At 37.9% G+C, this 27,855-nt stretch overlaps 1 protein-coding gene and 1 long non-coding RNA gene across 8 annotated transcripts in view; one reads left to right on the top strand and one right to left on the bottom strand.

Annotated features, from left to right (window-relative positions):
• The window catches only part of LOC139998824 (uncharacterized), a 74,737-nt gene extending 74,124 nt beyond the window's left edge, over positions 1–613 (top strand). For all 3 annotated transcript variants that reach the window (XR_011803820.1, XR_011803819.1, XR_011803818.1), the window contains one exon: positions 472–613. This is a non-coding gene — a long non-coding RNA (uncharacterized lncRNA). The remainder of the gene's footprint in view (positions 1–471) is intronic.
• The window catches only part of MED13L (mediator complex subunit 13L), a 211,577-nt gene that overhangs the window by 6,895 nt on the left and 176,827 nt on the right, over positions 1–27,855 (bottom strand). For all 5 annotated transcript variants that reach the window (XM_038187189.2, XM_027470033.3, XM_027470038.3 and 2 more), the window contains 13 exons: positions 24,821–25,026; positions 21,429–22,375; positions 20,674–20,853; positions 18,851–19,074; positions 17,928–18,120; positions 16,160–16,598; positions 14,480–14,699; positions 11,687–11,875; positions 8,725–8,948; positions 8,146–8,288; positions 6,363–6,521; positions 5,115–5,291; positions 2,713–2,867 (listed from right to left, as the gene is read on the bottom strand). In XM_038187189.2, coding sequence (XP_038043117.1) covers positions 2,713–2,867; positions 5,115–5,291; positions 6,363–6,521; positions 8,146–8,288; positions 8,725–8,948; positions 11,687–11,875; positions 14,480–14,699; positions 16,160–16,598; positions 17,928–18,120; positions 18,851–19,074; positions 20,674–20,853; positions 21,429–22,375; positions 24,821–25,026 — 3,456 coding nt within the window. The remainder of the gene's footprint in view (positions 1–2,712; positions 2,868–5,114; positions 5,292–6,362; positions 6,522–8,145; positions 8,289–8,724; positions 8,949–11,686; positions 11,876–14,479; positions 14,700–16,159; positions 16,599–17,927; positions 18,121–18,850; positions 19,075–20,673; positions 20,854–21,428; positions 22,376–24,820; positions 25,027–27,855) is intronic.

Genomic DNA, 27,855 nt, shown 5'->3' with positions numbered 1-27,855 from the left:
ACAGAATTTTCCCATACCTGGAAAAAAATATCTGCTTGAATTGACAATCTTCCCAAATACAGCTGTTCTTCTTCCACTCAAACATGGAAGAAAAAAGAAGACTTTCATCTTCCTTAACTTCATTGTGTTTCCTCTTTTAGCTAGTTACACTGATAGCTTAGAAAAAAAAAATGCTACATTTACTATTTGCTGTGAGAATAAGGTGGGCAGAGGAAACTATGCCTTGTATTTGGACTACCAAGCAGAGGTGAAGCGTGAGGAAAAAAGAAACTACTGTCCTGCGTTTGTTTCTATTCTTATGTATTTGTATACTGCATTTCTGTAGCATTAGTCACTTGTGTTCTTATATGAGGAACAAAGTTATTAGGAGAGGAGAGTTTTAAACAATTTTATAAAAGGCTTTAAAATTAATTTAATCAAATTTGGGGTCACTGCTTTTCAGGATATATGTCTGTGATTTTATTTCTGCAGACTAAAACCAAGACAGATGAACCTTCCATATCTGAGGCTGTCGTACAGGAACACTTGGGTGTGAGCTTGTTTTCCTCATCCTGTCTCTCTCTCTCTCTCCCTCTCTCTCCCCCTCTATAGCCTTGTATACGACGGACCACAATACCATACCTACAAGTATCTCCTCAGGTATCAGAAAAGGTTACTGACATTCCATTCTAGAGTATATTACTTTTTTAAATAAAATAATATTTTGCTTTCACTTTTTAGTTCATAGAGGGTACATTTAATTCATTTAATCCATAACTTAGGCTATTTAACCCATATACATCTTTTAAGTCAATAGGTAAAACAGATTTCACAGAAAGAAACTGGCTTAATCACCAAGCCTTCAATGCTAGCCCCTGAAGCAGGTCTTTCTCCAACAGTAGTATCTTGAACAGGAATCAGAGGAAGTTAAACAGTCCATAAAGCCTGCAGAAGATTGCAGCTCACCTGGCTGTAGGCGCTTGGAAAGCCAAACAGCAGACCTTGAAACTGGCTGCTGAGCAGTCAGGACTTACACTGCTAAGCTGCAGCAATCAATTATGGGTTACATGGACGAAGGCTTGACCTTCCCTGACCCACAAGGTAATGATCACACGCTGTTGCTTTTTTAAAACCAAAAATTACACATCAATTACTAGGCACTTGTTAATGGTTAAACTGAATTACTATGACAGGTTCATCTAGAAATGGCTTGTCCAGGTCTCTAAGCTCTTTGGTCATTAACCTTTCAGTGCTGTTCTTAGGGCCCTTGGATGGAGTTCCATTGAGATTAAGTTTTGTAAATGCATTTTTCTAAAATTGGTACAGAAGAGAGAAAAGTGTAATGAGTGCTGAGTTGTGATTTATGGCTGGAGGGTTTGGTAACTGAATTTAAAACTTTTAATTTGCCCACATACCAGTTCGAAATAACCAAAAGACAGAAACATGCAATTATTTACCCTTTGACAAGTGGGTTGGAGTGTTAACATAAAGGTGAGGTGGTTGCGTACCGCATTCACAAAATACAGTATTAGCATTTTTGTGGCTAATGCAGAAGTGATTTTTCACTCACAGACTGCATTAAGCTGACCACTGAAGCATTTTGTTTGAGGTTACAAAGAAAATACAGGGATGACTTTCTCCTTCCGGTGGTGAAACTGACACATCTCTTAACCTTGAAAATCAGTCATTTTCAGGGTGTGAGAATTCTTAAGAAGATATTTACATTTAGAAAAATTAGCTGTTTTAGTACAGGGGCTGAATGAGCAGCATCATTTGCAGTCAAATATCTTAGCTGCACATACACCTCTAAGTATTTTTGTACTTCCTTCCATACCAGAAGTATCATTTATCTTGACTGTTTCAAGCCACCAGTGATAATCACAGATAGAGACTCAGTTTCTTAAATTACTGCAGAGCACTGAAACAGACCTTTTAAATGCATAGATTTAACCATTTCTTATAAAAAGTTGGCCTATTCATTATTAAAATAGTGAGTTATTTAGAAAAGAAGTAATATGCTACTGCTTTAAATGTACCATTTCTAGAATAAAACTAGACGTACAACTAACTCTCTTACACAACTAAATGCGTGAGTAAGAGTTCCATCAAACTAAAGCTGATTCAAAAAATACCTTGATTTACCAAAAATCATTTGCATTTTAAGTAACCACTGGTGTTGGAACTAGCTTTATAAAAGCCACTTCAAACAAAATAACTTACAAACGCTATGTGCTCTGGGCTAATTTCTACTAAGAAAACAACATTTGCATAAACATGCAGCACCTGTGGAGTTTAAATTGATAGGGTTTTATTAATAAGAGAATTATCTCCCTTCTTGCTTCCCTAGAAATTCACATGATCAGAGCTGCCATGCCTTCTTTTCTCTCAAAGACTTGTCACTTTGAGCCAGGCATATTCCATGTGCTCCTCCAGAGATAAATGGATGAACACATTAAATTTACACAGGGTCATTAAATATGGCTCTGCAACAAGAAGCAAAGCCTCCTCTCTTCCTCTCAATTATCTTGTATGTAACAATTAACTTTAAAGTTGGAGGTGTAAATAGTCACGGCAGAGGCACCTTTTACAATAGCATTTATCCAGTCCCTTCACTTTTAACGTTAATTTCTGCTTACTGTTGAATTAATGTTTCAAAATCAACAGTAAAAAAAAAGTTTTGTTGTGGGATTTGGATTTTTCTGTTTTCAGTAGCATATCTGTTATTGTGCTTACCCTACTATGCTGGAAGTGAGATCCCACTCCAATGCCAGATGGGGATCCAGGGGAAGGAACTGGGGAGGAATTTGGTGAAGAGTGAAGATTCCCTGTTATTAAAATTCTAATGTCATTGTCCATGTCATCTGGGAATGGGAGGTCAAACATATCATCTGAAAAGAATGAAAAAAAATCAATTTTAATTTGCTGTACTCGTTTCTGTCTTGACATTTTTGAAATGTAGTGGCAGTGCCTTTTTTTTTTAATATACACTTGAGACAGATGAAAGCAGTGATGAACATTTTACTATCTTAGTATTTAATCCTTCTTAGTACCTTTGAGTACAACCACACAGACTTGGAAGGAAAAGTTGGCAGACATCTTTTAAAATCACGTATTTTAACAATGGTCATAGAGGGAAGAAAAACCCTGTTATGCCAGCCTGATAACAATCCAAATTGTACTTTGTAGCAGAAAAAAATTACATCTCTCTGCAGCTGTTCAGAGAAATCCATTAAAAAATACTTGAAATACATTTAACAAACCAATGTATGTTACCCTCAGCAGGTGTTGCTCTTCAGACTTCTAGGGCTACAAACCAGCACTTCGGCACATTTGCTCAATACTCTGGGATACTTTAAGGAAGCTGCTCACAGAATCAAGTACTACTCAGCAAAAGAGCAGCAAGGCCTGCTCCTCACTCACATGCAATGTACTTTCATGATAATTTCACATACTGCACCAGGATTTCCTACAGCTCAGCTTTTAACATTTCACTTTCATCTCAAAAATTAAATACAGTTGTATTATCATAACTTGTTCTTTTAATTTGCTATATGTTAATATGTGGGAAAGGAGTAAAGATACAGGGAAAATGCGTTTGCATTCTATGAGAAGTACATTCCATTGCTCAGTCATTTGGAACACAAGTTATGATAATATGGGTAATTTACATGATGGAAAGCTAAGACATTAGAAACACAGAGTAGAAAATCACAAACATCGCAATATAGTTTAAAAGTCTTTTCCTTAACCAGGTTTTTCAGCAAAGATGTTTAAGCAGTAATAATGACATTTAAAGTACAATTTAGGGGACAAAAATGGACATTGGAAGCTGTCTGAATTAGCTGGATTAATTATAATTGCAAGTAGATTAACACAGAGACTTTAAGAGTTGTATGTATCTACATAGTTCAGGAAGTGCTGTGTAATAAATCATTTCTCTTGAAAAAGAACTTGCTTCACATGAAAATAGAGAAGAATGTGTGTCTTGAAGTAATTTATTTCAACTTCAAGTCCTAGTGTTGAAATAGGCAGGTGGTTGTTTTTCATCTTCTGAAGAGCAAGATTGCAGAAGCAATGAATTAACTCTGTTTATTAACTTCTGTCCTACAACCTCAGTAAACAAAACAGAACTAATGTCATGCTCTGCTTAGCCCCCAAAGCATAAATGAAATGGCTAATAGCATAGGAAGCAGTTTAATCATTAAGTAGAACACAGTTAAGAAAATTAAATTTAACACCATTTTGGAAAACGCCAGTTCTTGTACCTGATTCTAATTAGCATCTGAGCAGTAAAGTGCAGGTTAATGCAGGTTAAATATTTGTCAGCACAGCATTCAGTCAGGATTCTGGGGCCTTGAAAGGACAGCTGCTTAAGTATTAAGAGGGGTAACTTCCCTTCTGTGAGGCCCACTGAAATTCCAGGAGGAACAGATCAAAGCAGACTCCTTCATTAAAAATAGTGTGCCTTTCTACCTCTCTATACCATAACTTGCCTCTTAATGACATATTTTTATTGTAAATGGTTGTAGTTACTTTAAATTATTTTATACTCATTTTAAAGACTTGTGACAAAACAGTCCAGTAAATGCTTAATATAAAGTATTAAGCAGAGTCTTGCTGATACAAATTACAGGATTAAATATACTAGGAAAACCACACTGCTGATAGTAAGAACTGTCAAGTTGGTCCATCTATGTTGCTTACTTTTGCATGAGGATTAAAATTCTAAAACAAACACCTCCCCTCCTCACAACCTTTGTACACTATAGAGCATGAAACAAACCCTTATTAACCCATAAAGCAGTTAGACCCGACCAAGTCACAAGTTAGTCACAACGAGAAAAAGCATTTTATAGTCTGTGCCATTTTGCATATTAATTGGCCAATATTGCTTTGGGAGTAAATCAGTAGAATTATCTGAAAACAAAGTTCATAAAAATGTAGTATATTATCCTCTAACCAGCAAGTAGGTGTTGTTCTCTTTAAATTAAATTAGGGTGGCATAGGGTTCATGGGAGAAGACCGGTCCATTCAGTTCTTACCAGTAACCGGTACGGCTTTGCTTCTATTCTAAATAGGCCACTGAGCATTTGCAAGTACCTCACCTCTCACACCAGACATATGTGCTTACTTACCATTAGTAGGGCTGAATCCGTCCTCATTGGGGTAATTTGCAGGTGCTACCTGGATAGTAGCAGAGGTTGGGAAAACCAGGATATGTGTACAGGAGGCATCCTGAGGTGTATTCAGCTGAGATGACTGCAGATTCAGTGCAGTACTTCGGCCAAACACTGATCCCATAGTGACAGCATCTTCCAGAACAGAAACAATGGCAGAGACATTAATTTGCATCGTTTTCAAAATGTATGTTCTGTGTTCAATTAAATTTCTAAACATCTGATCTGGGTTTGCATGCTAATAAAAATGTTTAAAAGGTTCTTATCTTAAAAAGAATAAATTACTAGAAAAGACTGAAATTAAGATCACAAGTCATATAGATAATGTTTAGTGATGTGAATTCCCATACAATGCCCCACCTTTCCTTTCATTCTGCTGCCCCTTGATTTGCTTGTTAAATGAGCAAGGCAAATTTATTTTGGACACGCACATCGGTAGAACTCCGAATTATGCAATAACACCCCACTTTGGTTGGCATTAAAGGAGGGATAACTTGCCATTTACTTTCTCATGTTACAAAAACTTTTGAAAAATTATTCAACTTAGTGAGTAATTTTTAAGTTCATTTACTTCTGTTCCGTGTAGTAATCTTTTCCTTCTAAACTGAAAAACAGAGTAGGTTTGTAAAGATCTCTCATCACCTACACAAGTATGTGTACAACAAATTAGGGAAGGGAAAAAATCCATTATGAAAGAACCTCAAACTTAAAAACCTTCAACTTAAGTCTATAGGTTGCTGTTTATAGTAGAATTCTGTAAAACAAACCAACAAACAAAAAAAGCATATGAAAAGGTAAGCAGGCTTATCCTTACTCTCAACATCCACAACCTCCAACTCTTTCATATTACAGACTTGCGCAGCATTTGCAGTCCTCTTTGCTTAAGGATTTCTACCACATCAGACTTCAGCTGATGAGAACTTGTCTTCCTCAAAACATAACTTCCCCATGGAAAAAGTCATCAGTTTGACAGTGGCAGAAAGCAATCTTTTGCTAGGAGTTAACGCTCCCAACAAAGCACTTCTTCCTGATATTTTGGGGAATTCTGATGGCTCAACCGATTTTCTACTGTAGAACGTATTTTCTACATATTTTCTACCAGACCAGTCACGTCTTCTTGGGCTCTAAAGTCTCCCAAAATTGATTTGCTTTTTATGTGGTAAGTATGATAAAAGAAGAAAATTTAAATAGCTGGATAAAATTTACCTGGCATCACAACAAATGACCCTTGTGGCTCCATGGCAACTAAACAGGCACTGAGGATAGAAGGAGAGTCTGCTGATGAGATGCCGCACATGCGGCACACCTCCTTTAGCTGTTTGCTGATTGTCTGCAGGGAACATTCCCCAAGGAGGATACTCCAGTCTGAAATGAAGAAGTTTAGACAGAACAGGTAATGGGGTTGTGAAAAATCCAGAATTTGCTTGAAATTAGCAGAATATTAATAACACTTTTTATTTCTTTAATACTGGACTATTCTGGACTATTTCGCCATGTAAACTTGTATGACTCTTCAAACTGTGCTTTGAAGCAATTACTGCAAAGCAATGATAGCTTGTTGGTTTTTCCCATGAGCTAACTGCATTACTCTGACAAATCACTCAAAATGATGAGTTTAAAAATGAGTCTTTCATTTACCCATGAGATACGAGATGTGAAACAGGGCAACATACTGTTCTTATTCTTATTTGAAATGTTTTTATTTACATCGAAATCTTTTTCTGAACTGTGCTGATTCTTTTTTTTGAAAAGGGCTATCCATTCTCATCTAACATGCTGCATAATTGGAATACTTGAAATCTAAGCAAATAGACATGAATTCACATCCTTAATGTCAGAGAGATTTTGTTAAACCTCATTATGAATACAATACACTAAATAAAACAAAGTGAAGGTTTCATCAGAAATTTTTCACTGGTGGTGTAGATGTAGATACACAATCAAGAAAATACATTTATCCATTTAACTGGCATTCAAATAATAAAGGAAGGTGTTGCTTGTTGAATTCTAAATTTGTCTTCCAGCCTTTGTTCTGCTTAACTCCCATGTATGTGAAGGATAACGAATTCCCCTACCAGGACAGACAACATATCTTTTTCTCTGCATGTACTATACAGAAGAAGGCATTTAACTGGTGCTTCCCCACCTCTCCTGCCCCCAGAGCATTTCCTTGTGCTCTCAGACTAAATTGTTATTTGTTGTGCACGTTTTCTTTTTTTTTTTTTTTTCCAATTCCATGAAATACAGAATCTCTTACAATAAGCTAACTAGAGGAATTAACGTCACCTTCATTTACTAACAGAAAGTGACAAACACTTCGTGAAGCATCTTCGAATCCTAATTTGTCTTCATGTTCCAACTAAGGAGGTGTGAGAAGACTTGGACCACCCTCTCAGAATACCATTTTCTGCACAGCAGTTACCAACCAAAACCTGAGCAGAGCACTAGAAATTGGAGAGGAGTTGCTGAACGCATCTTAGTGAGAGGAATCGCTGCTGAAGTGAATCAAGGCAGTTCCTACCCTTACTGAGTTAAGGCACTTAATCCTAAATCACTCCAATCCTCCATTTCTGTTCCCACTGAGCTGGTAGGAATGCTAAATCTTCAGACCCCTTTGCAGGCTGCAGGGAGTCTTATTGCTGGCTAATGCCCATTATCAGTTAGTTTCTTGTACCACAGAAAAAAGTTACCTTTTTTCATTCAGTAATTTTATTTGCAAGAATATTTTGTTTGAAGGTTGGGCTTGTTAATATATACTACACTACAAGATGTGCAAGAGGGGTGTCAAGCCTAGTGTACAAAAACAAGGACAGACTGAAGCAAATGACTTATACAAAGCAATACGCAAATCCAGTGCCAGGGCAGGATTAGCATTCTACATTTCTTGGTTGTAAAGGTTCATGATCAACCCTGTAAATCATCCTGCCTTGCAGACTACGGCTCTCTCTCTGTAGCAGAACCCCAGGCAGGACAGCTTGGTACCGTGTACCTTTTAACTCTCCGTGGCCGAGGCGACCGAGGCGGCCGATTACAACTCTCCAGGGCAGCGATGTCATCTGCACAATGCCGATGCACCATTCCCACAGCTTCTGCAGGCCGATTTTACGTGCAGACAACTTGCTCCTCCTTGACCTGGAGATTAGGGGGGAAAAAAAAACTTAGAGAACCAAGGACAACATTCAGATCTGTTACTGTTTCCCATTTATAGCAGTTTTTACATTTCTGTGGAGTGCCCAACTAATGTTTTACTAACAAGCAGAAAAATTACGTCTGCTTTCAGTACCAGCATTGCAATGGTATGTGAGAGGTGTCAAGAAGCAGCATACCAGTTATACTTGAAGGTAAGATCTGTAGGTGTAGGCAGCATTTGTAAAACAAATGTAATACAATAACTTTTCCCCTCTGCAGTTTATAAGTGCCAAATGAAATGTTATCACTGTTAACATTATCGTGGTCACATCAGGAAATACGATTAGAACAGGAGGTGCAAGAAACAAATACAGCGAGGGATGAGAGTGAGGGTTAGCAACTATACACCTAGATTTAATGTAAAATTAAAGGTTTCTACCTGTTTGGTAAATCAATATTAACTATGCAGGTTTCCAACAGTTCACCATGAAGATCAGTGCAAGATGCCAGAAGCCAGCGCTGATCATGAGACAAACAATATCCAACAAAAAGCACATTGTATTTCTGGCTGGCCTCTCCAAATGTTTCTCCCAGCTCTGTCTGTTTGTCTTTGATGGGTGCCAATATGAAAGGAGGTGAGTATAGCTGGATTGGGCTGGGTCTCTGCAATAAAGTAAACACAATAATCAGCAGGCGTATCACAAACTATTCCATGCAAGAAACATACAACATAGACTGTCAGTGAGTACAGAAAATTATGAATTTGAAACAATAGATAAATTGAAGGCATTCATGGTTAAAAGAGATACTAGAAAAAGGGTGGATGTAAACAAATCATTTTTGCTAGTTAAAACTGATGTACTTCAAAATTCATCTAAAGATTTATTTTTATACAGAGAAACAAAGATATGAAACAGTTTCTGCCTAGGGTGCTATCAATTTCTGAAACAAGGAGTAGCTTAAGCCTGTACTTCTATGTATCCTTTTGCTAAAATTGATGGCATCTGGTCACTTTTTCGCATACTGACTGTAGAACAATGGACATCATGATCTAATGCAAAGTTCCAAGGACATGAAGTGGAAAAGGCAGAGCTCAGACTTCACGTACAGATTTCTATCTAGGCATTAGGTGTAACATAATTTCATGAACATCAACCATGATGTTTGAAATGCTTTACATCTCTCTTATCTCACAGTTTAATTTCAGAAATACTCTGGTCTTTGAAACGACTGAACATTGGCCTGCTAATTAATAAGATCCTCTATATGCATTATAGTGCTTATCTTTAAGAAACAAGCCAACCCCAGTCCCTCAGAAAACCAACTTGTAGAAGATCGTAAGAAATCAAGGCCATTTAATGCTATTAAATAATAAGCAGAGGCAAATTAGTATTGTAAAGAATATCATATGCAGTTCTGCTAAGTCTGATAGGAGCAAGTCATTAAATCTTTCTTTTTTTTTTTTTTCTTTTCTTCATAAAATCACAGAAGGCTGAGACTAGAAGGGACGTCTGAACATCTTGTCCCACCCTCCTGCTCACAGCAGGGTCCATTACGTAAGGTCAGCCAGGACTTTATCCGGTCAGAGTGCCTGGGCAACCTTTTCCAGTGTTCAGTCAGCACTACAACATGGATTTTTTTCATTTTAACTGAATTTCCTGCATATAAATGAGTGCTCACTGCATCTTGTCCTATCACCAGATACCACTGAGAAGAGTCTGTCTCCATCTTTACTCTCTCCCATCAGGCTCCCATTAGAGCCCTCCTGGCTGGACCACTCCAGCTCTCAGCCTTTCCTCGTCAAATGCTCCCATTCCATAACCATCTTTGTGGCACTTTGCTGGATTTGCTTCAGACACAGTACTACAGGTGTGGTCTCACCAGTATGAGAAGAGGGGAAAAACCACCTCCCTGGCTCAGCTGCCAGCACCTTTCCTAACGCAGCCCAGCGTGCTGTTGCCTTTCTTTGCTGCAAGGGCACATTGCTGGCACATGTTCAACTTGTACAACAGGGCCTCCAGGTCTTCTGCAAAGTTGCTTTCCAGATGATGGGCCCCAAACCTGTCTTTGTAACACCTCTTTGAAGAAAGAACTATTGGCCTGGCAAGATATGCACAGTAATTTAGAAATAGGTTATTTTCCTAAATTTTCAGGCAAAGTTTGGCAGTCTGCAGTGCAGACTGATAGCAAACGCATGTAAAATAGAGAAAGCAGAAATCTAATGTAATTATGCTAAATGCGAGCAGCTGCTCATGAAAACATTTACAGCCCCTCACCCCCCAGTTTTTGTCTTTTGTCTCTTCAGGAATTTCAACACAAAATGCAAATTGCAAGTTAATCAGCTCACATGAAAAAAGGTTATGGTATTTTCATAGCTGTACTGTGAAATGAAAAAAAAAATCTGCAAGCAGGTTTCTGCTTACGTCACTTTCTAGAAGTGTATCACCTTGGCAGCAGTATAGGGGATGGTCATTAAACAGAGGAAGATGCTTGCAGGGGTCTTGAAATTTTACTGTTCTTCCCCTTATACCTAACTACCCTGAAGTTTAACCATTCTCACTTGCTGCAAAATTCATCCTGTGGAAAAGATATCCTTCTGCGGGAAGGACGAGGACAGAATGCAGAGAAGATATGCCAGGGGTGATGCTGCTTGTAGACATTTTCTGCGAGAGCTTCTGCTTTTATATGAGTAGTGTAACATTCCGGTATTTTGGTTTTATGATTATTTTGAAACTAGGCTTTTATAAACCCTAACAAGCAGATCTTGATCCCAAGGTAAATGTTTAAGTGTTTAGTTGATTCATTAAATTAAATAAATCAGTCATCGTTATCTTTGAAAGAATGAAAAATATTCACAGAAAGTAGGATGGATTATTCTTCTTTTGAAATCCCTGAAATTCCAGAAACAGGGCTTGAATATTTACAGTTTAAAAAAAATCAGATGAAAGATAAGCCCACTGAAGTAGGGGGATTTCTCCATTACCTCAGGGAATTAGTAGAACATACATAATTATGCACAGCAACCTATTTCATATATATGCATATATATGTATATAGTTCATATATATGCATATATACAAGTTAGACATAAACACTTTCTTGTAGGTCTACTATAGACAAATCTAAAATATCTCAGAATCCCAAATAACAACATACATTTTCTCTTTTTTCACTCTGAGCTTAAATTCGACCTTTTACTCTTATTCAAAACCATAAGCTTGACGTGTTTTGAAAGCAAGTAATCTGGCGTTTTTCTTACTACTTTCTGTTCAGTATTATCTTACCTTTTCCGTTTATATTATCTTTGTTTTCTGTACCTTGAAATAATCTTGAAAGAATACTCCTAAAAGTGCTTTCCTTACTTTTTATTTTATGTTTATTTTCTTGACACTGATACTAACCTCTGGATTTTTGAGGGTCATCTCAATGCTGGCAGCTGGCCCAAAGCCTGTGAGAGACTTGATGTGAATCTGCGTGGGCAGTGGCCTTCTGCATTGGCAGTACACTGAAAATGCCAAAGACTTCAAGTGCTGAATGTAGAAAACCTGTTCATCCTTCATTGTCTGCAGCATGTACTGGCAAGGCACAATCTATATAATTCACATAAACAACAAAACATGATTGAACATCTTCAAAGAGCTGTTCATTAATACCAACCCAGATTCACACATTCATTAGTCATTTAACATCCATGACACTTTGTATGTTGTATTCAATTATTTTCATTACATTATCTGTAGTTTCCCATCAGGGCTGCTGCCCTTTTGCATGAATGGCTGCACTATTTGCTGACTACAGTCTGCAATACAAAAGTGCTGTTTCCATTATCACAATATTTAAGGCTGAAAAGTCTCTGAGATAGCTAAGACTTCTATAGTCCAATGTAAACGGAAAAGTCTTCTAACAGGGGCAACTGAATGGTACTCAAAATTCAAGCTATAATAGATGACAAGCATATCTTACTAGAAATTCTAAACAAACTTTACTTTCTATGATTTAAATATCAAGGAATGAAAAACTATATCAACTACACAAAAAAAAGTCCAAAATCAAAAACCCATAGTCAATCACCTTTAATTAAAAAATAAAATAAAATTCTGATCAACCTCTTCATTTCCAGGCTGTCTTTACTAAAATCTTGATATTCTGAATTTTGTGTTTCAGCAGGTTTGTTTCCACAGTCTGTGGTTAGAATCAAGATTTTCTTGCTGTTCATAAAGGAATCAGCACTACAGTGCTGATCTTATTACTGTAGAGAGCAGAATTAAGATACTGCAATGTTTTTTGTGGTTTGAGAGTCTTGCTTCTCCTTTTCAATGTAGTAAACAGTGGAACCTCAGCAAACTTAGGCTGCTACTCAGTTTTATTTGTTTGAAGCAAAATTCTTAAATGTACATGTTCAACCAGCAAGAAGCATAACCATAATAAGGTTTGCCTATAACACTGAAGTTTGGTGGCTAGGACCCACCTGCACAGTAAGAACATGAAGGAAAAATGGAATAACATTCCTTCAGAAGTAAACAAAGCATAATAAAAATAATCTTTTCAATTCAAATCCTCTTTAAAATCAGAATAAAATCCTCATAAACTCATTTTTAACGTACTGCTGAGAAGCACAATGTCCTACACATGGCTGTGGAAACACGGCTTTTCTTTTGAACAGTGAGATCACTGGAGCAGAAACCATCAGTCCAAACTACTTATGCTGTATCTAACCGAAGAAGATTCTTTTTAAAAATATTTTGAGTAGTAAAAGCAAAACAAAACTTAAGTATCAAACAACTTTTATTATTCTGTATTTCTTGCTTGAACCATTGGAACTTCGGTTCAATATTCTAGTTAAGATAATTTCTTTAGCTGAGAATTTCAGGACCTGGGCTCTTCTATTCTACATATCAATCTGTAAACATAATCTGTTTTGGTTTATTTTGAAATAAATGTAGATCTGTATAGACTGTGTACAGCTGTGAGAATATTGTTCTGGTAACTACATCCCTTAGTGAAAATTGTCTACTATTTTGACTTAGACTTGCAAAACGCCACATATTTTGAGAAGTGAACAGTAAGCACCCAGAAAATAACAGCACTTATCAAAAATTCGTAAGCCCATTCATTAGTCATCTTACACAAAGATACAATTTCAGCATACAGTTTGTGTGTTCTTGTTTTTCAGACATGGTGATGTCATTGGCTGTCAATTATTTTAGTATCTTCAGTTCTGAATCAAGTAAATTGCCTGCAGACTACCACAATTTGCAATTGTGAAACTGCTTTTCAGTTCATCCCCAAACCTAAAGTATTTTGGTGACAGTTCCCCATCACTTCAGGGAACAGTAAAATGGCAAATAAGCAAAAGGTCAAGACTACCAAAAATGACAACTGCTTTCCAAGACCAATTTGATACACTTGAAATAGCTTCTAATTCATCTTTTAATTAAAATATATTTAAGCCAAGCTGAGCACACAAGAATAAGGCATTCAGAAATTATTCACATGTTGCTTCTTGCATGTGCTGCATACACACATGCATAGGTTGTAATCTCTGGCTTCCCATTCTTCCCCCTAGTTATTTAATAGGTTGGGTTGCTGTGAAAGAGGCATAGCCAAATGCAGGCAAGTCTGGGCTATAGGCCAAGCTCTGTTTCAGACTACACAAATTCAATACTTAAGTAATTCCATAGTAAGTAATTATTATTATTATTATTATATGCCAAGATACATGGTAAGTTATTTTTAAGAAGCAGATAATAACAATACACTAGTTAAATTATGCATTAAATGTCTGGTTTCACATACCTCTTCTGGATTAAACAGTATAATTCAGAGAGAATATAAAAAGCAAACAACTCAACATACAATGTAATCAAAGGAGAAACTGGACACTTTCTGCTTGGCATTGGCAACCCAAATAGCAAGTTAAATCCTTCTTCAGAAAGCATCTAGCATATGCGATTGCTAGACCCATGCAACAGATTTGTTTTAAGTATACTGTGGCTGCTTTAAATTAATCTCTTAATTAAAATAAAAACATTTATATATATATAGCCACGTGCTTTCAACAATGTACTTGTAACTGCTTTCTAGATTTTATGTATCATCTTGCATTTTGTCTCTTTCAGTATAGCTCACATATACAAAGCATGCTGTGACAGAATGACTCTCCAGTGTGAAGATGCAAAGTGAGGTAGAGTTACCTGGAGAATGAAAGAATTCCTCATATTCTCAGGCAAGTTATCCAACATTTCTGTGTAGCATCTCATCAAACTCAACAGCCAGAAGTTGGTTGAGGCAGATTCTTCATCTGCGGTGTAGGTAAAAGGATCCACCATGTAGATGACAACTGCTGGAGGATAGGCATTGCTGTCCGCAGACTCTGGTTCAGTGGGAATCCCTATTCTCTCCCTCTCTGTAACACTGGAGACATGCATGTTGTTAAATTCAAAGGCAAATTACAGTTGTTAATTATTGGTTTTGCTCTAAAAGGGAGAGATTCTGAAGCAGGGGAGTAGCAACTTACGTTCAGAAACAAAACTAAAAAGCACAAGAACAGTGATTAAAGAGGGATGACTTTTATTCACAGCACTACTTAATCCAAAATACCTGCTAGAAATGATGCATTGAAGACACTTACTGTAAAGTCTGCATTAAATGAAATTATAGTAATCAGAATAGTGTAGATCTAAGCAGTATGGAAAAGCTGACAAATGCTAGGTCTATGAGCTTTCTTCTGATGTTTGCACATGCCTGGTTTTGGTGCTGCTGTTTATGGTTTTCTTTTGGGAGAGGTGGGAGGGAAGAGGGAGAGAAGGAACTGAGAATTGAGGAAAAGTGCCAAAGTAATATTCATGGAGACTGAAGTCCTCTGATTAGTTACAGAAAAGGTTCCCTTAGTAGTGGGAAGAGCAGCTAAACTTTTTTTTTTTTTTTTATCTTGGTAAAATATTCCTCCATGCCTCAACAGTGAATGGGAGGCTCAACATCTGCAAGCGATAAAAAGCAGCTCAGACTCACTTTGTCAGAAACCACAGTGCAATTGATAAAGAGGTATTTTGCATAGATCCAGTGAACAGATGCCTTAAGAATAACCTGAACCAGTACAGGATGTGGGCTTTTCACTTAAGATACAGGAACTTCATAACATACATCATGTCTAATAGCAATATGCATTATTATGAAAGTAATGAAAAGTAATGAAAAACATGTTCGCTCAGGAAGTTACTTACATAAAATATTAAAAAATATTTTCCTAATTTTAATGTTTGATGGATTAATATAATGAGGTCTTTAAAAATGTTTTGCTGCTAAAATTTATTTTAAAGTAACAGGAATATAATCCTGTTTTCTGACCTTGCAATATATCTCTGCACAAAGCAACACTTGTAATACAAGTCAAAAAAAAAATCCATGGCTCTTATTTTGTATCTGTTAATAATACTGGCACGATGGAGTTGCCTGTGTAAGAGGCATTCAGTGCCACATGAGATATACTGCAGTACCTGACGTGAGATGGAGCTAGCAGATATGGCACAGAACCTGAGACACCTTGTGGTTTTCTTGTACTGCAAATGCAGGCCAGGTGGGGTACCCTAAGGCACCTCAAACAGCATGACAACACCCATGTTCATGTGGTTGTATCAAGCTTTGTTTCTTATAATGAAAAGGGGAAATCAGTTTTTTCCAACTCTTGTCAGTAATGACTACAAATGAATAAAAAAGGGCCTCATTCCGTTTATACCTGGACAGTAGTACTGCACACATCAGAGGGTCCTTTCATTTCAAGGATTTACATAAAGCTTAAAGATTATGAGTTGTATGAAAGCAGAACAATGGATTTATTTAGTATTCCAAGTAATTTGAACACTTAAGCGACTTACCCTTCCTGCCCTTCTTGTTGCTGTTGTGGTATGTTTTGACCAGATTCTGTGTCTCCTCCAGGACCTGTGCTTCCTTGTGAACGGTCTGCTGTATTTCCCCCGGCGCTGGCATTTTGCCCTGAACCAATGTTCCCACTAAACCCTGGAGTAGAGGTAGTGGTCATCTGGTTAACGCTGGGTGTTGCAGAAGATGCTGACAGCTGTGGCACAGAGGATCCAGAGGATGAACTGCTTCCTGCAGGAAGGCTCGTAGTCCCACCATTGGGAGTGGAGTTAAAAGAACTGCCTGTTGGTGCTGCCCCAGAAGCTGAAAGACATGTTGAATTCGAGGGTGCAGGTCCAGTGTTCCCAGGTATTGTCTGCGCCTGGCTTGCTGGGGTTTGATACTTCGGTGGTAGCAATAGGCTGCTGTCAAGCTGCAGAGTGGCTAAGTAAGGTGCTGAAATAGCGTGTAAAAAAGAAAGGAGATTAATGACAGTCTTTCACATCAAAGTGAACTGGATTAACCATAAAGTCATACAATACTTTCTGTGCTTTTAGAATATTCTAAGACTGTACAAATGCTAAGTGAATATAATCTCCATTACAAATATTTACTTTGGAGTTCATTCGTCGGGGTTTCAGTTGTAACCGATATGAATCAGATGTCTTCAAAAACAGGACTGACTTTGTGGAGCTTTGTGAATCAGAGTTGGTTCCGACACATCATTACCTCTGGTTAGATTGTGTTGGAATAACACCTTTATACAGTGCTTGGCTTTGCAGTCTGTTACAGGTTATCTTAATCAGACTGAAAATCTCAGTCCTTTTTACCTGAGCTAAATAACAGCAAACTTTAATGTAGTTATTTCTATTCCTGAGCATCAGAAAAACAGATACCACAGTGATCATTTAAAAATAATTTATGAATAACAATAAATGAATTCCTCAATTGGCGGTGCATATGCAACATATTTCTGCCTGTAAGCCTTAAGGATTTATGTTAAGTAGCGTTGTAATAATTCCTCCCTCACAGTTATATGGTAAATTAAAACTAAAAGCAGACTGGATGTGGTAACAGAATCATTTGAGATAGGTACATCCTATCTTTCATCAGACTTTCCTCAAAGGATGGTGTGAGCATTCAGCAGACTGTAGAACTGCCCAGCTATTTCTCATCTCCATATACTTTCCTAAGCTTTTCTCCAGTACCAAATGACCATTCCACACAGCATGCAGACTCAAGAACAGTCAGTTCTTTTTCAGAACAAAGGCAGTAAGTGCCTTTCAAGAAACTACTTACAAGTTCCTACATATTTTTAAACAAAAAGTAGTTTGCATGCTTCAGCTCAATTAGAGATTTACATGGCTTGTTTTCTGTGACCACTGCCTGCCTTGCTGACCAGCACTATCTCAGCAAATGTATTTCCAGTGACATTTTGGATGGGTCTGGGTCTTGTGCTAAGATCCAAGCTGTGTATGCCATGCATGTTAGGTTGCTTCATGATCCCTTCTGTAATGGAACAAACGTGGCTCTCCCCAGATGAATCTCCAACATGACCACCAGACTGATAAAGAACAACAAAACTTTCTAAAATACGCAAATATAACATGGAAGTGATTAAGAAATGATTAAGTGTTACCATACTTTTTTTTCTTTATTTCTAAGCAGATCTTAATCTGTACCTTAACAGAAACTCCTCTGCTCCCACCTGCTGCAAATAACATCTAAAATACCTACAGAAAACAAAAAAAAAAAACAGCCTTGCTAGCACCCTGGTAGACTTACCTAGGTGATGCCGGCAAACTTGCGCATAAAGTTTGAGTCTGGAATGATTGTCACACTCCTCAGTGCCCCACGGCTGGTTAAACCATTCGCTCACGAGCTCATCCGTTAGCTTTTGTGCCACAGTCTTTCCCACCCGCATAATCCCATCACGTAACACTTTGCAGATTGGTTTGTGCTGGCCAAGTCTACACATCTGGTGAGGAAAGAAGAAATGCTTGTAACTAGATGCAAAGTACCTGAAGAAGTTACGCAGCCTAAACCCTTCGTGACCACCATACATCTGGTGACCTCTTAATAAATAGAAAAACAAAAGGCTAGGTTTATCTGACATATTGAATTGCACTTAGAGCAAAACTGAAGTCACAAAGTACTCTTATACATTCAGTAGTACACAATGAGCACTGTTTAAAAACAAAGAAAAAAAGGTTTTATCTCCAGCGTAAGCAAGTTTCTTTAATTGCTCTGTAGGTTTGGTTGGGTGCTAGGTTGCACCTGTATCGATACTAATATTGTATTCCCTGTATAGTTTATCCGCTATAGCTGCTTATAGTTTGTTCATCTGTGTGATGTTTGAGGAACATCTCATGTGGTTATTCCCCATATGACCTTATTCAGACAAGCTAAGAAAAAAACACCAAATGCTTTGCTTTGGCTTTACTGAAACATTAACCAGCACTGCATATGGCCGTATTCTAGGATTAAATTTTGTCTTTCATAGGAAACAGACCAGTCAAGATCCTAACAATATAAGCTCAGCAAGATATCCTTCTTGGCTCTGAAAGTGTAGGAAGTTCTCAAAACAGAAGAAATCCTTATATAAGCAACTGTTACTTTAAAAACCATGGATGTCTCTCAATGAACATGCAGTAAAGCAGAAATGACACATAAAGAAGAAATAATTCAGTGGGGTTCCTCTTTCCAACCTCGTATACAGCACTCAAGTCCCTGAAGAAAGTTTTGGCTCCATCGAGCAAGGCCTCATTTTCTGGACACACCACAATGTAGGCAACATCCCGATGGCCCCCATATGGGTCTAGCAACAGCCTCTCCCAGAATGGCAAGGAGAATGGAGAGATTGTCAGGAAGTCCTTGTCATATCCCACCAGTAAAGTTGGGATTGGAAGAGGCTCAGGAGATTCCTCAGAACCTTTAAAGAGAAGAAAAAGAGAAAGAAAAGATGATGTTAAACATAGCTGGTTTAACTGCAGTGGGCTCGCTGATGTAACAGGAGGTTGGTGGTCTGACAGAAATATTGGAAATCACCCATCCCTTGCTGTGCTGAGTTTCCTGGAAGTTTTACCACAATACAGGAACATATACAGAGACTGTATCATGCCTGATAAACCACATCCTTCCACAGCCTTTTCCATGGAAAAAAAACCTACCTTTAATTAAGGAGAAGACAGATTTACATTGCATATCAGAAATGTCAAGAAACAAGTTCAGCCAACTGAAGCATCACTACAGCTTTCCTAGAAAGCTGCAATAAAACATGTTTCATTGTATTGTAAATAAATCCATTGCCCTCCCTGAGGCTTACTCTCACAGATTTAGGAAGAAGAGCTTTTACTTTGTCATAACCATAACCACAACCACATCTCATGAGTGCCTCTTCAACCAAAAGCAGTAACATGAATAAAATAAAATCTCATTCTATGGTTCATCTACCTCCAGATGGGGGTGCACAATTAATGAATAAAATGGTTAGCCAAAATTTAGGTTTCTAAGGCACATGATAATAACCAAAGTTATCCTCATTCAAAAAAATGCCACTCTCTTCTCCGTACCAACGCACTTGCTGTCACAGCTGAGAGGATTACCATCAAGTTTAACGTGCTATCTCCCAGCCACTGCTCATTAGAAGAATGCTGCTAAAATATTCAAATAAAAATATGCTGATAGTTTCTGCTGAGTATTATACAACTTTACTGAAAAGCCAACATTCAGTAAAAATCACTGCATCTGTATCAAAGGCTGCTTACTATAGGGTAGCTTCGGTTTTATTCTCTGGTAACAGTTGGCAGGTCCTAACTAACTTAAATTTACAAATGATGGATAAAAGTTTAGATAAGAAACACTTTTTGTGAAGCACAACAGCTTTAGACAGGAACTGTTGTTAGCCTAATTGTCCTAGCCTTGAAACAAAGTAGCAATATATCAAATACTAGCCAGAGAAAACAAAACACTGCAGAACCTTGGAAAAAAATACGACTACATCACCTAAGACTGACATAAACCGCAAGCAAGAAATACATATTTAAAGGTAAGTCATGCAGACACAAAATCTATTTTGTAATGTGTATTTTTGAGAAGTATGGCTTATAACCAGGAGGTGCTTGAACTGAAACGGAACTGAACATTAAGACTATGGGAAAGCTCACAAGCAGCACAGCTCTGTGGGGTAGTATATGCATTTTTGTATTTAGAGTGCTGGCTCACAAAGCCACTCTTCCCCATTATGTCTTGGTACCATTTTAACAGCTTCCCCTCTTCACGTTATGCATATAAAGTGCAAGCCAAAGAAGAGATTCATCTTTATACTCACCCAGCAATTCTGCACTCTAAGCATTCATCATCTGGGAGGGTAAAACCTCCACTGTAGTACTGAAGTGTGTACTTCAGAGGCCATTTAAGACCATGAAAGTTATCCGAAGAGCCCGACTGTAATGATGTATTTCCAGAAGGAAGCACGCATTTCTAGAAAACTATACTTTCATTTTAACTGTATGTAACACAATACACATACCATAGGTTCCTCGTCCTGCCATCTTATGGAACTGCTGCCAGGTGAGTGGTCCCTGCACGTGCTGGATGTTCTCCCAGGTCCGTCCTGTTCGCTTTTTCTGGATAGCATCCTGGAGAAAGGGCTGCAGCGACAGCAGCATGCGCACCACATCCTGGGAGGAGAGCATGCTGATGTCCAACACTGCAAGACAAAGGAGCACCCGTCATTTTCAGCGAGGAACAGGAGTTGAATAACTCTAATTAGCTCAATGGAATTTGGTGTGGTACTTGATGAAACCAACAATGAAATAAAGCTGTCATCATAGTCCTTTTCACATACCTTTAAATGTTACCATTGCCCAGCTCAGCTCATCTTCAGCATATAAACACATAGTATTTGAGTACAAAATCACTTTTCTATTTTGAGTAACATGTTCATACAGTGCAGTTCTTTTCTGATGACTACACCCTTCTCCAAAAAAGGGCCATAATTCTGCCCTCCCCCCCAGTACTTGATGCTGCTTTCCATCTGTGATTCAGATTTGTTAAAAGATAAATTCTGAGTAAATTTAGACCACTAAATCTAAATGCTAAGGACAACTGGACTACTGTTATTTTCTGTGTAACTTATAATGCTTACAAAAACTTACTTTAATTCTAGAATGTTTTAATGCATTTATTTCCTGCATAAAGATTAATTAAATCATGATTACCAAGTTTCAAACAAAGTCATAAAGGTTACAAAATTTAAAGAAAAAAACTTGTTCTGATCCCTACCATTGCTGTGAGGCCAAGAATGCACAGTGGCACTTCTTACTAGGGCTTCATCCACTTTTCCACCAGTGGGGTTATCGACATACTGCCTGCCTTGCTCAAGGGCGTTGAAGCATTCTATCCAGGAATCGTTGCTGTCTGCCTGCAGTCTGTCATAGCTCCAGTTCATACACGGGAGTGTCTGACGGTTATTGGAGGACATGTAATCCAAGCAGCTCAGAGATGTGAAAGGCTGTGTGTGCTGATTCTGGAGGAGCAGGAGAAGGCTCATTGGAGGTTCCTGGGTCCTTCTAGCTCCCTCTCCCATCTGAGAGATCAAGTTGCTCTGACATATCATCAGTCGTCTTTCTGCGGCTTGGCCGATGTCTGAGGTCTTGCCAAAAATATCCAACTCATCCTCAATGAAGAGCCCAGAGTTGTAACCTAATTTGCGGTTCATAATAGCACTAAAGCCACAGGTGCAACGGTACTGATCCTCATTAGATGAATCTGGGATGTACAATCCAACATCTGCACCTTTAATATTCATATTACAGGCGCATATACAACAACTGTCAAAGTTACGATCTTTGAAGATGTTCAGCACGGAGTCTGAGAGAATCAAGGTGACGTACAGGCTGTGTGCTTCGGGGATCGGCTGAACAGTGGCTGGCTCCACAGAATTAAGCGGTCGCGTCGTAGACGGGGTAGAAGCAGGTGAACCTTGATCTGTGCTGTCGTATTTTACAGATCCTTGACCGCTTGCAGTACCCCCACCTCTAGGAGTCCTTGGGGTCCTGGGAGTGCGTGGGGTAGGGACAGAGAAGCGGGGAGTTGCTGGTGATGGCAGAACTCCTGCTCCACTGTTGCTGGCCGGAGCAGTACTATTCAGCGTCACTGGTGTATTCATCTGAGGAGTGTTCATCTGAAGATAGTCTTGGTCAGCCAAACTCCCAACACTAGGCACATTGCTACAAGGAGTGTGAGAAAAACAGAGACAAATGCAACAAACTGGTTGGTTGTTAAGACTGAGTTCATCAGAACTCTTTTTAAGTAGAGGGAGATGGTAAAAGCTGAAAGGATTCATTGTAACTGCAGTAAAGAAGGAACACGTTCAGACATGCTGCTCAGAACCTTTTACTTACGTCTCTTTCAACTAAAATTTTAATTCTCATCATGAACATAGTAGTTTCTTATCAGTATGATTAAAAGGAATCCTTTCAGGCACTTAACCCTCCTGAAGATTATTTCTATGGGATAAAATTCAAATTGTGAAAAAGTCTCTTTAAAAGACTCTAGGTAAATTAAGTTTTTAGGGTATTTGTAACTCTTTTATGAAAAAGAGAAGGAAAATTACATTTTGTTTTAAACACAATTACCTGTTAAGAATTATACTATACATCAGTGGAAAATTAAAATATTTCAGAGTCATAGAAATGTTCCTTTATTTTAGAAATTATCTCTTTAAGTATCTTTCAGAAGTAAATGCAGCATGTGGCATTTATATAAGGTATTGCCAAATGGTGGTCTGCTACTGACAATAGCATTTTAGATATTATAAATTCAAAAATACTCATTCATTTAGCATTACATCATCTGCAGCACAAAACGACAGGTACCCTAACAAACTTTTAATCCACTAAAGCTAAGAATCGTATTTTTGGGTTACCTCTTGTCCTCAGTGATTTTTATTACTCTCTTTTTATCATTTGCTGCCAAACTCAAGTGACCAAACCAGATTTTGTATAATCCCGTGCCATCCATCTTCCCTCTGGAATGACTCATTTTATCAAGAAACAGGTAATAGGGAGCCAACCAGAATAAAAAATCTTTACTTCACTCTTTCCAAGTTGCTAATAAGTTGCTCATTTTTCTTGAAATGTCTTCATTACACATTAGGGCAAGGAAAAAGCGTAAGAGCTCAATATGTCTCTTGATAAAGGAATGGATTTTTTTTTCCCTGTCTGTTTTTACTGTGTATTTTGCGTGTTATATAAAATGAGTACTATTTTAATGCTTACATATTATTAGCAGCTTGAAAAGGGAAACAGTGAAGACCTTATTTCTTAGGATCATTTTATTACCTTGAACTCATGTGTGTCCAACTCAAAGCAAGAGGAAAAAAACGAACAAAGGTTTGAAGGAATTCTGAACCTGAAGCACACTGAATGCCTCAGACTAACAAAAAAAGGTGACCTAGAAACCTTGATTGGCAATCACTGCTCTGTCGGAAGCCTGCGCTAATAATCTTCACTCTAATTGGATTATATTGAAAATGAAAGATTTTTTTTTCCCCCAACAAATACTTGAAATTAATAAGCAGCCCAGGCCTGGTGAATCAGTTACTATTATGAAAAAAACTGAGAATTAGATTGCTCCCTAGGCACTATCAATGCTTTACAATTTCTTTTTTGCAATTCTTTTGAGAACACTGAAGGATCCTTTGGAGCTGGAAAGGGACTGATTTAAAGGAGTTATAGACTGATTTAAAGATACAGGCTACTTCCTCTAGAAGCTAGTGCAGTGCAGAAAGAAGACTTTTGTACTACAGTATGCTTTTTAAGAGGATTTATGAACTTTATGGTGGAAATTCTTGATAGCTTTGAAGATGTCCAGCAAAGAACTTCTTCCATAAACATTGCTAATTTCTGAGAACTGAGTAAGGAAGGCTATCTTTAAAGTTTACTAACAGAGATGGCTTATAGGTCACAGCACTGATACTGGAAAGAGGTGTGGCATCTTTTCTTTCAATATTTAGAAAGAAGACGACAGCACACATCCAATCAGCATCTATCCCAGTAGCTTAGTACGTGACCCATTCAGACGAAACCACGGGAACTCAGAAGAGCTAACACTGGGTTCACAGACTCACAGAGAGCTGTCACAGGCTTACTCAAAATTTTAGGAGCCTGCAGAAGGCAAACTGGTATCGGGACCAGCTCTCATCGACTGACTGTAGCTCAAACTGAATATACAGGTACAAATAAGAGCGGAGCCTAGCTGTAGACCAGAGAACTCAGTGCTGAAATGGGAGGACAGAGACCTGAGAGGCTAAGTGCATTCATTTTATTCCCTAGCGCTTCTGTTTTTACGTTGAATTACAATATATTCCTGTATCAGAAATTGCAATTAATTCAAGTACCATTTGTTCCTGTTCTTTTAAAAGCACTAAGAGTGCAGTGGAAACAATGTACTACATTTTCCAAAAACTGTTTTTAATTCAAACGTTCCTACAATCAGAACTTCTCTGATCTGAGGCAATGACAGATTTAAAAGGTTTAAAACACATTTGCAGGCTATTTTATTGTTCTGGTGCTTAGCTAAATACCCTTTAATATATGCAAGAATTTTAATTAACTAGCCCTTTGAAGTGTGGGCATGACAAACTCTGTAATTTCCTGTAAGACTGTACTTACTTGTAGCCATCTCTAATGAAAGGGGCTGCAGGTGGCAAAGGAAGTTGTTCAATTTTAGGAGGAACAGCCCAAGAAGGCCTGAAAATGCAGGCATCTGGTATCTTCAGAGGTAGGAGGCACTGACTTGGCAGTATCTTCAGTGGAGCAAACATGGAGGAGCCCACAAAAGGTTGAAATGATGGAACTTTGTGCACGTACGAAAAATCCTGTAACATCCAAGTGACATTATTTACAACACTGTGGTAAGATGGATTTTTATGTTTACATATTTAATTAAAACCTGTTGTACTGTTTGAACCCTCTATAACCTCATTTTTTTCCCCATAATTAAGGGTATTTATTCATTCTACAAAACATTCAAGAGCAGATCCTTCAAGGAAACTCAGCTGAGGCTCCTTGGTACACTAAGATACCATACAGCTTTAACTAGCGGCAGTAGATTGACAATTAGGCTACACTCATTAAGTCTGTCTGAAAAGCAAATGGTATACTGTGAAATATTCATACTCTGACTTAAAGCACCTAATTTAGGCACTTAAAAGGTTCATGTTCACAAGACTTCTGTACTGATAATGCAGAGATTGAGTCACACTGTGAGGAAAACTTAGGTGCCTTTAAATCAGCCTCTTTGAATAACCCCCACATTGGGGATGAATATAATCCAAATAATAACAGTGGACACTTTACACTAGCACCACTCCTAGTATTAAATATAAATAATATATTATTATAAAATCATTTATTATAATATAGCCAATACAATAAACATAATATTGAATATAAATTAAATCCAGTCAAACTGGACTTCCAATGGCTGTCATGGTTGGTTGCAGATAATGATTACAAGAACTTCAGCCAAGTTTCTAAAACTATTCTGTGTTTCAGAAGAAAAGAACTCATTCTTTTGAGGCATTACTGCAAAGTAAAAATAATTATTAAAACACTAACAGCAATCTTTCTTAGAATTTCAGTATTTAATATCTTAATAGATCTTTCAGTTTTTTTCCCTCACATCTTGTACAGCATTGAGAGATGAGAAATGCGTGAATTACTATCTTCAGCTGCTGAAAATTCAGCACAAGAAATCTACTTACATGTTCTCAAAATGATCAGCAATGGGTTTAGGTGCTTGTTTCCCCCACTGGTGTATATGAGCAGGTGTGACACACTTAAAAGCAGAGTAAACTGTGCTTGTTGGAAATGTTATCAGGCAGCAAATTAAAATGTATATTTTAATACTCCTAAAACTGTTGCAAGGGAGATTCAAGTACCTTCAGTATCAATGACATGCTAAACTCTGTTCCCACTCACAAATTTTCAGCTCATCAAATCACAGTAAAGATTTTCTTACCAAGGCCGAATTATCCTACTGTTAGCAAATAGTTTACTTTGCAAACAGAAGAATTAAACAAAGCAAGGTCCGTGGCAAGGCAAGGCCTTACAAACCTTGTTAAAAATGTATTTCAAGCTTCTATAATGATATCCGAATTGATAGACGCACAAACTATGCAAAGAGAGTGGACAATTGTACATCAGTAAAGCCTTTAAGAAGATGCCTTTTCTCATCATGCCTTCAAGTTACCAAGCTAGGAGAGAAGGAAGAATAGTTTTGCAATAACACAGTAGACTTGCTAAGTGCCTGATTTTCCAGGTGGTTAACTTGTCAGAAGGGGGCCACTGCTAACTAACTTCCTTACACTTCTGCAAAGTTTCTCTTTCTCAACAGCATTGTCTGTTAGCTGGTAACTCCTGGATCTGACTAGACACAATTTATCAGTACATGGAGCTGTGATCTTTGAATGCAACCATCTGTCCAATCTCCTCCCATGGAGGTACCTGAACACTCTTTCAGAGAAAGTCCCCCCATGGCTCGCCTGTACTTTATTTTCAGTCTGCCTTAAGTTACACCAATACTGCCTAGCAGGAAAATTTACTCATTCATAGCTGACTAAATCATTTACACTCAGGCAAGATTATATATCAGTATTCCCATATTGAGTTATAGCCACTTCTTGTCCATGCAACTACAAATTCTTTATGTGCATAGCTCACTCAGCAGTGTGGATAATTACAAATAAGCCCTCAGCTAATTCCTAGGAGCACAAAATGAAAGGGAGGTAGATAGTGTTGGGGAAAGAAATGGCTGCTGAAATAGAAGGAACAGGCTGTGGCATATTAAGGAAAGGGTGGGCCAGAAGGAGAGGACTTGGGCTATAAAATCAAAGGTTAGGGAATAGCAGGAAGACGGAGTTCTTGTGTATATCTGTTTACTTATTACCTTTGTACAAACAAGTTCGCACTGCTGCAGAAAAAGGAAATGTGCATTTTTAAAATAAAAAAAAAATCCCTCAAGCTATACACATGGAAATATGATAAAGATAACTTCCGACAAAAGTGACAAAAATTGGCCAAACAAGTTAAATAATGCAGCATGTACACAATCAGGCAGAATGACTGTAACCTACCTGTTAACCTGGGCTAAAGATGGAACAATGAAATACAGATCAATGTAGACTGGGTGCTTATGTTAAGTCTTTTTATGTGATGCTATGGAAAAATGGATACATCTGGATATGTAAAGCAGGGGAGGTGAGTACTAGTACCCAGTAGCAGAGTCCCCATTTAAAAATACTTCGTTACTCAGATATACTATAGGACTCAATAGAGGAGTAACTATGTGACATTACCTGACCTGTGTTATACAGAAAGTCAGATAAGAATGGTCCCATCTGGCCTTAAAACTTGTGAAGTAACATCAGCTGAAGAAGAAACAGAGCAAGTTCAACCCCTGGGCTTTCTCAGTGATTTTCAACCCTAACCAAAAAAGGCAACATTTCAGAGAGAAAAAGGCAGCCTTTCTACATGCATGATTTTATCCTAGCTGCATCCCCAGAGACTGGCAGCAAGGAGTGGCTATACATAAAAGGTGCTACAGAAAAATTATCTGAAGAAATAAATCATTTAAAAGCCACATAGTCACAAGTACCACGTTTTTCAAATACGTTCATTCTTTCTGTTAGGCAGAGGGCTCATTT

This window comes from Anas platyrhynchos, chromosome 16 (assembly GCF_047663525.1).
Source record: "Anas platyrhynchos isolate ZD024472 breed Pekin duck chromosome 16, IASCAAS_PekinDuck_T2T, whole genome shotgun sequence".
Taxonomy (NCBI): domain Eukaryota; kingdom Metazoa; phylum Chordata; class Aves; order Anseriformes; family Anatidae; genus Anas; species Anas platyrhynchos.
The sequence above is the reverse complement of the archived record's forward strand: the minus strand, read 5'-3'. Positions and strand labels throughout refer to the sequence as shown.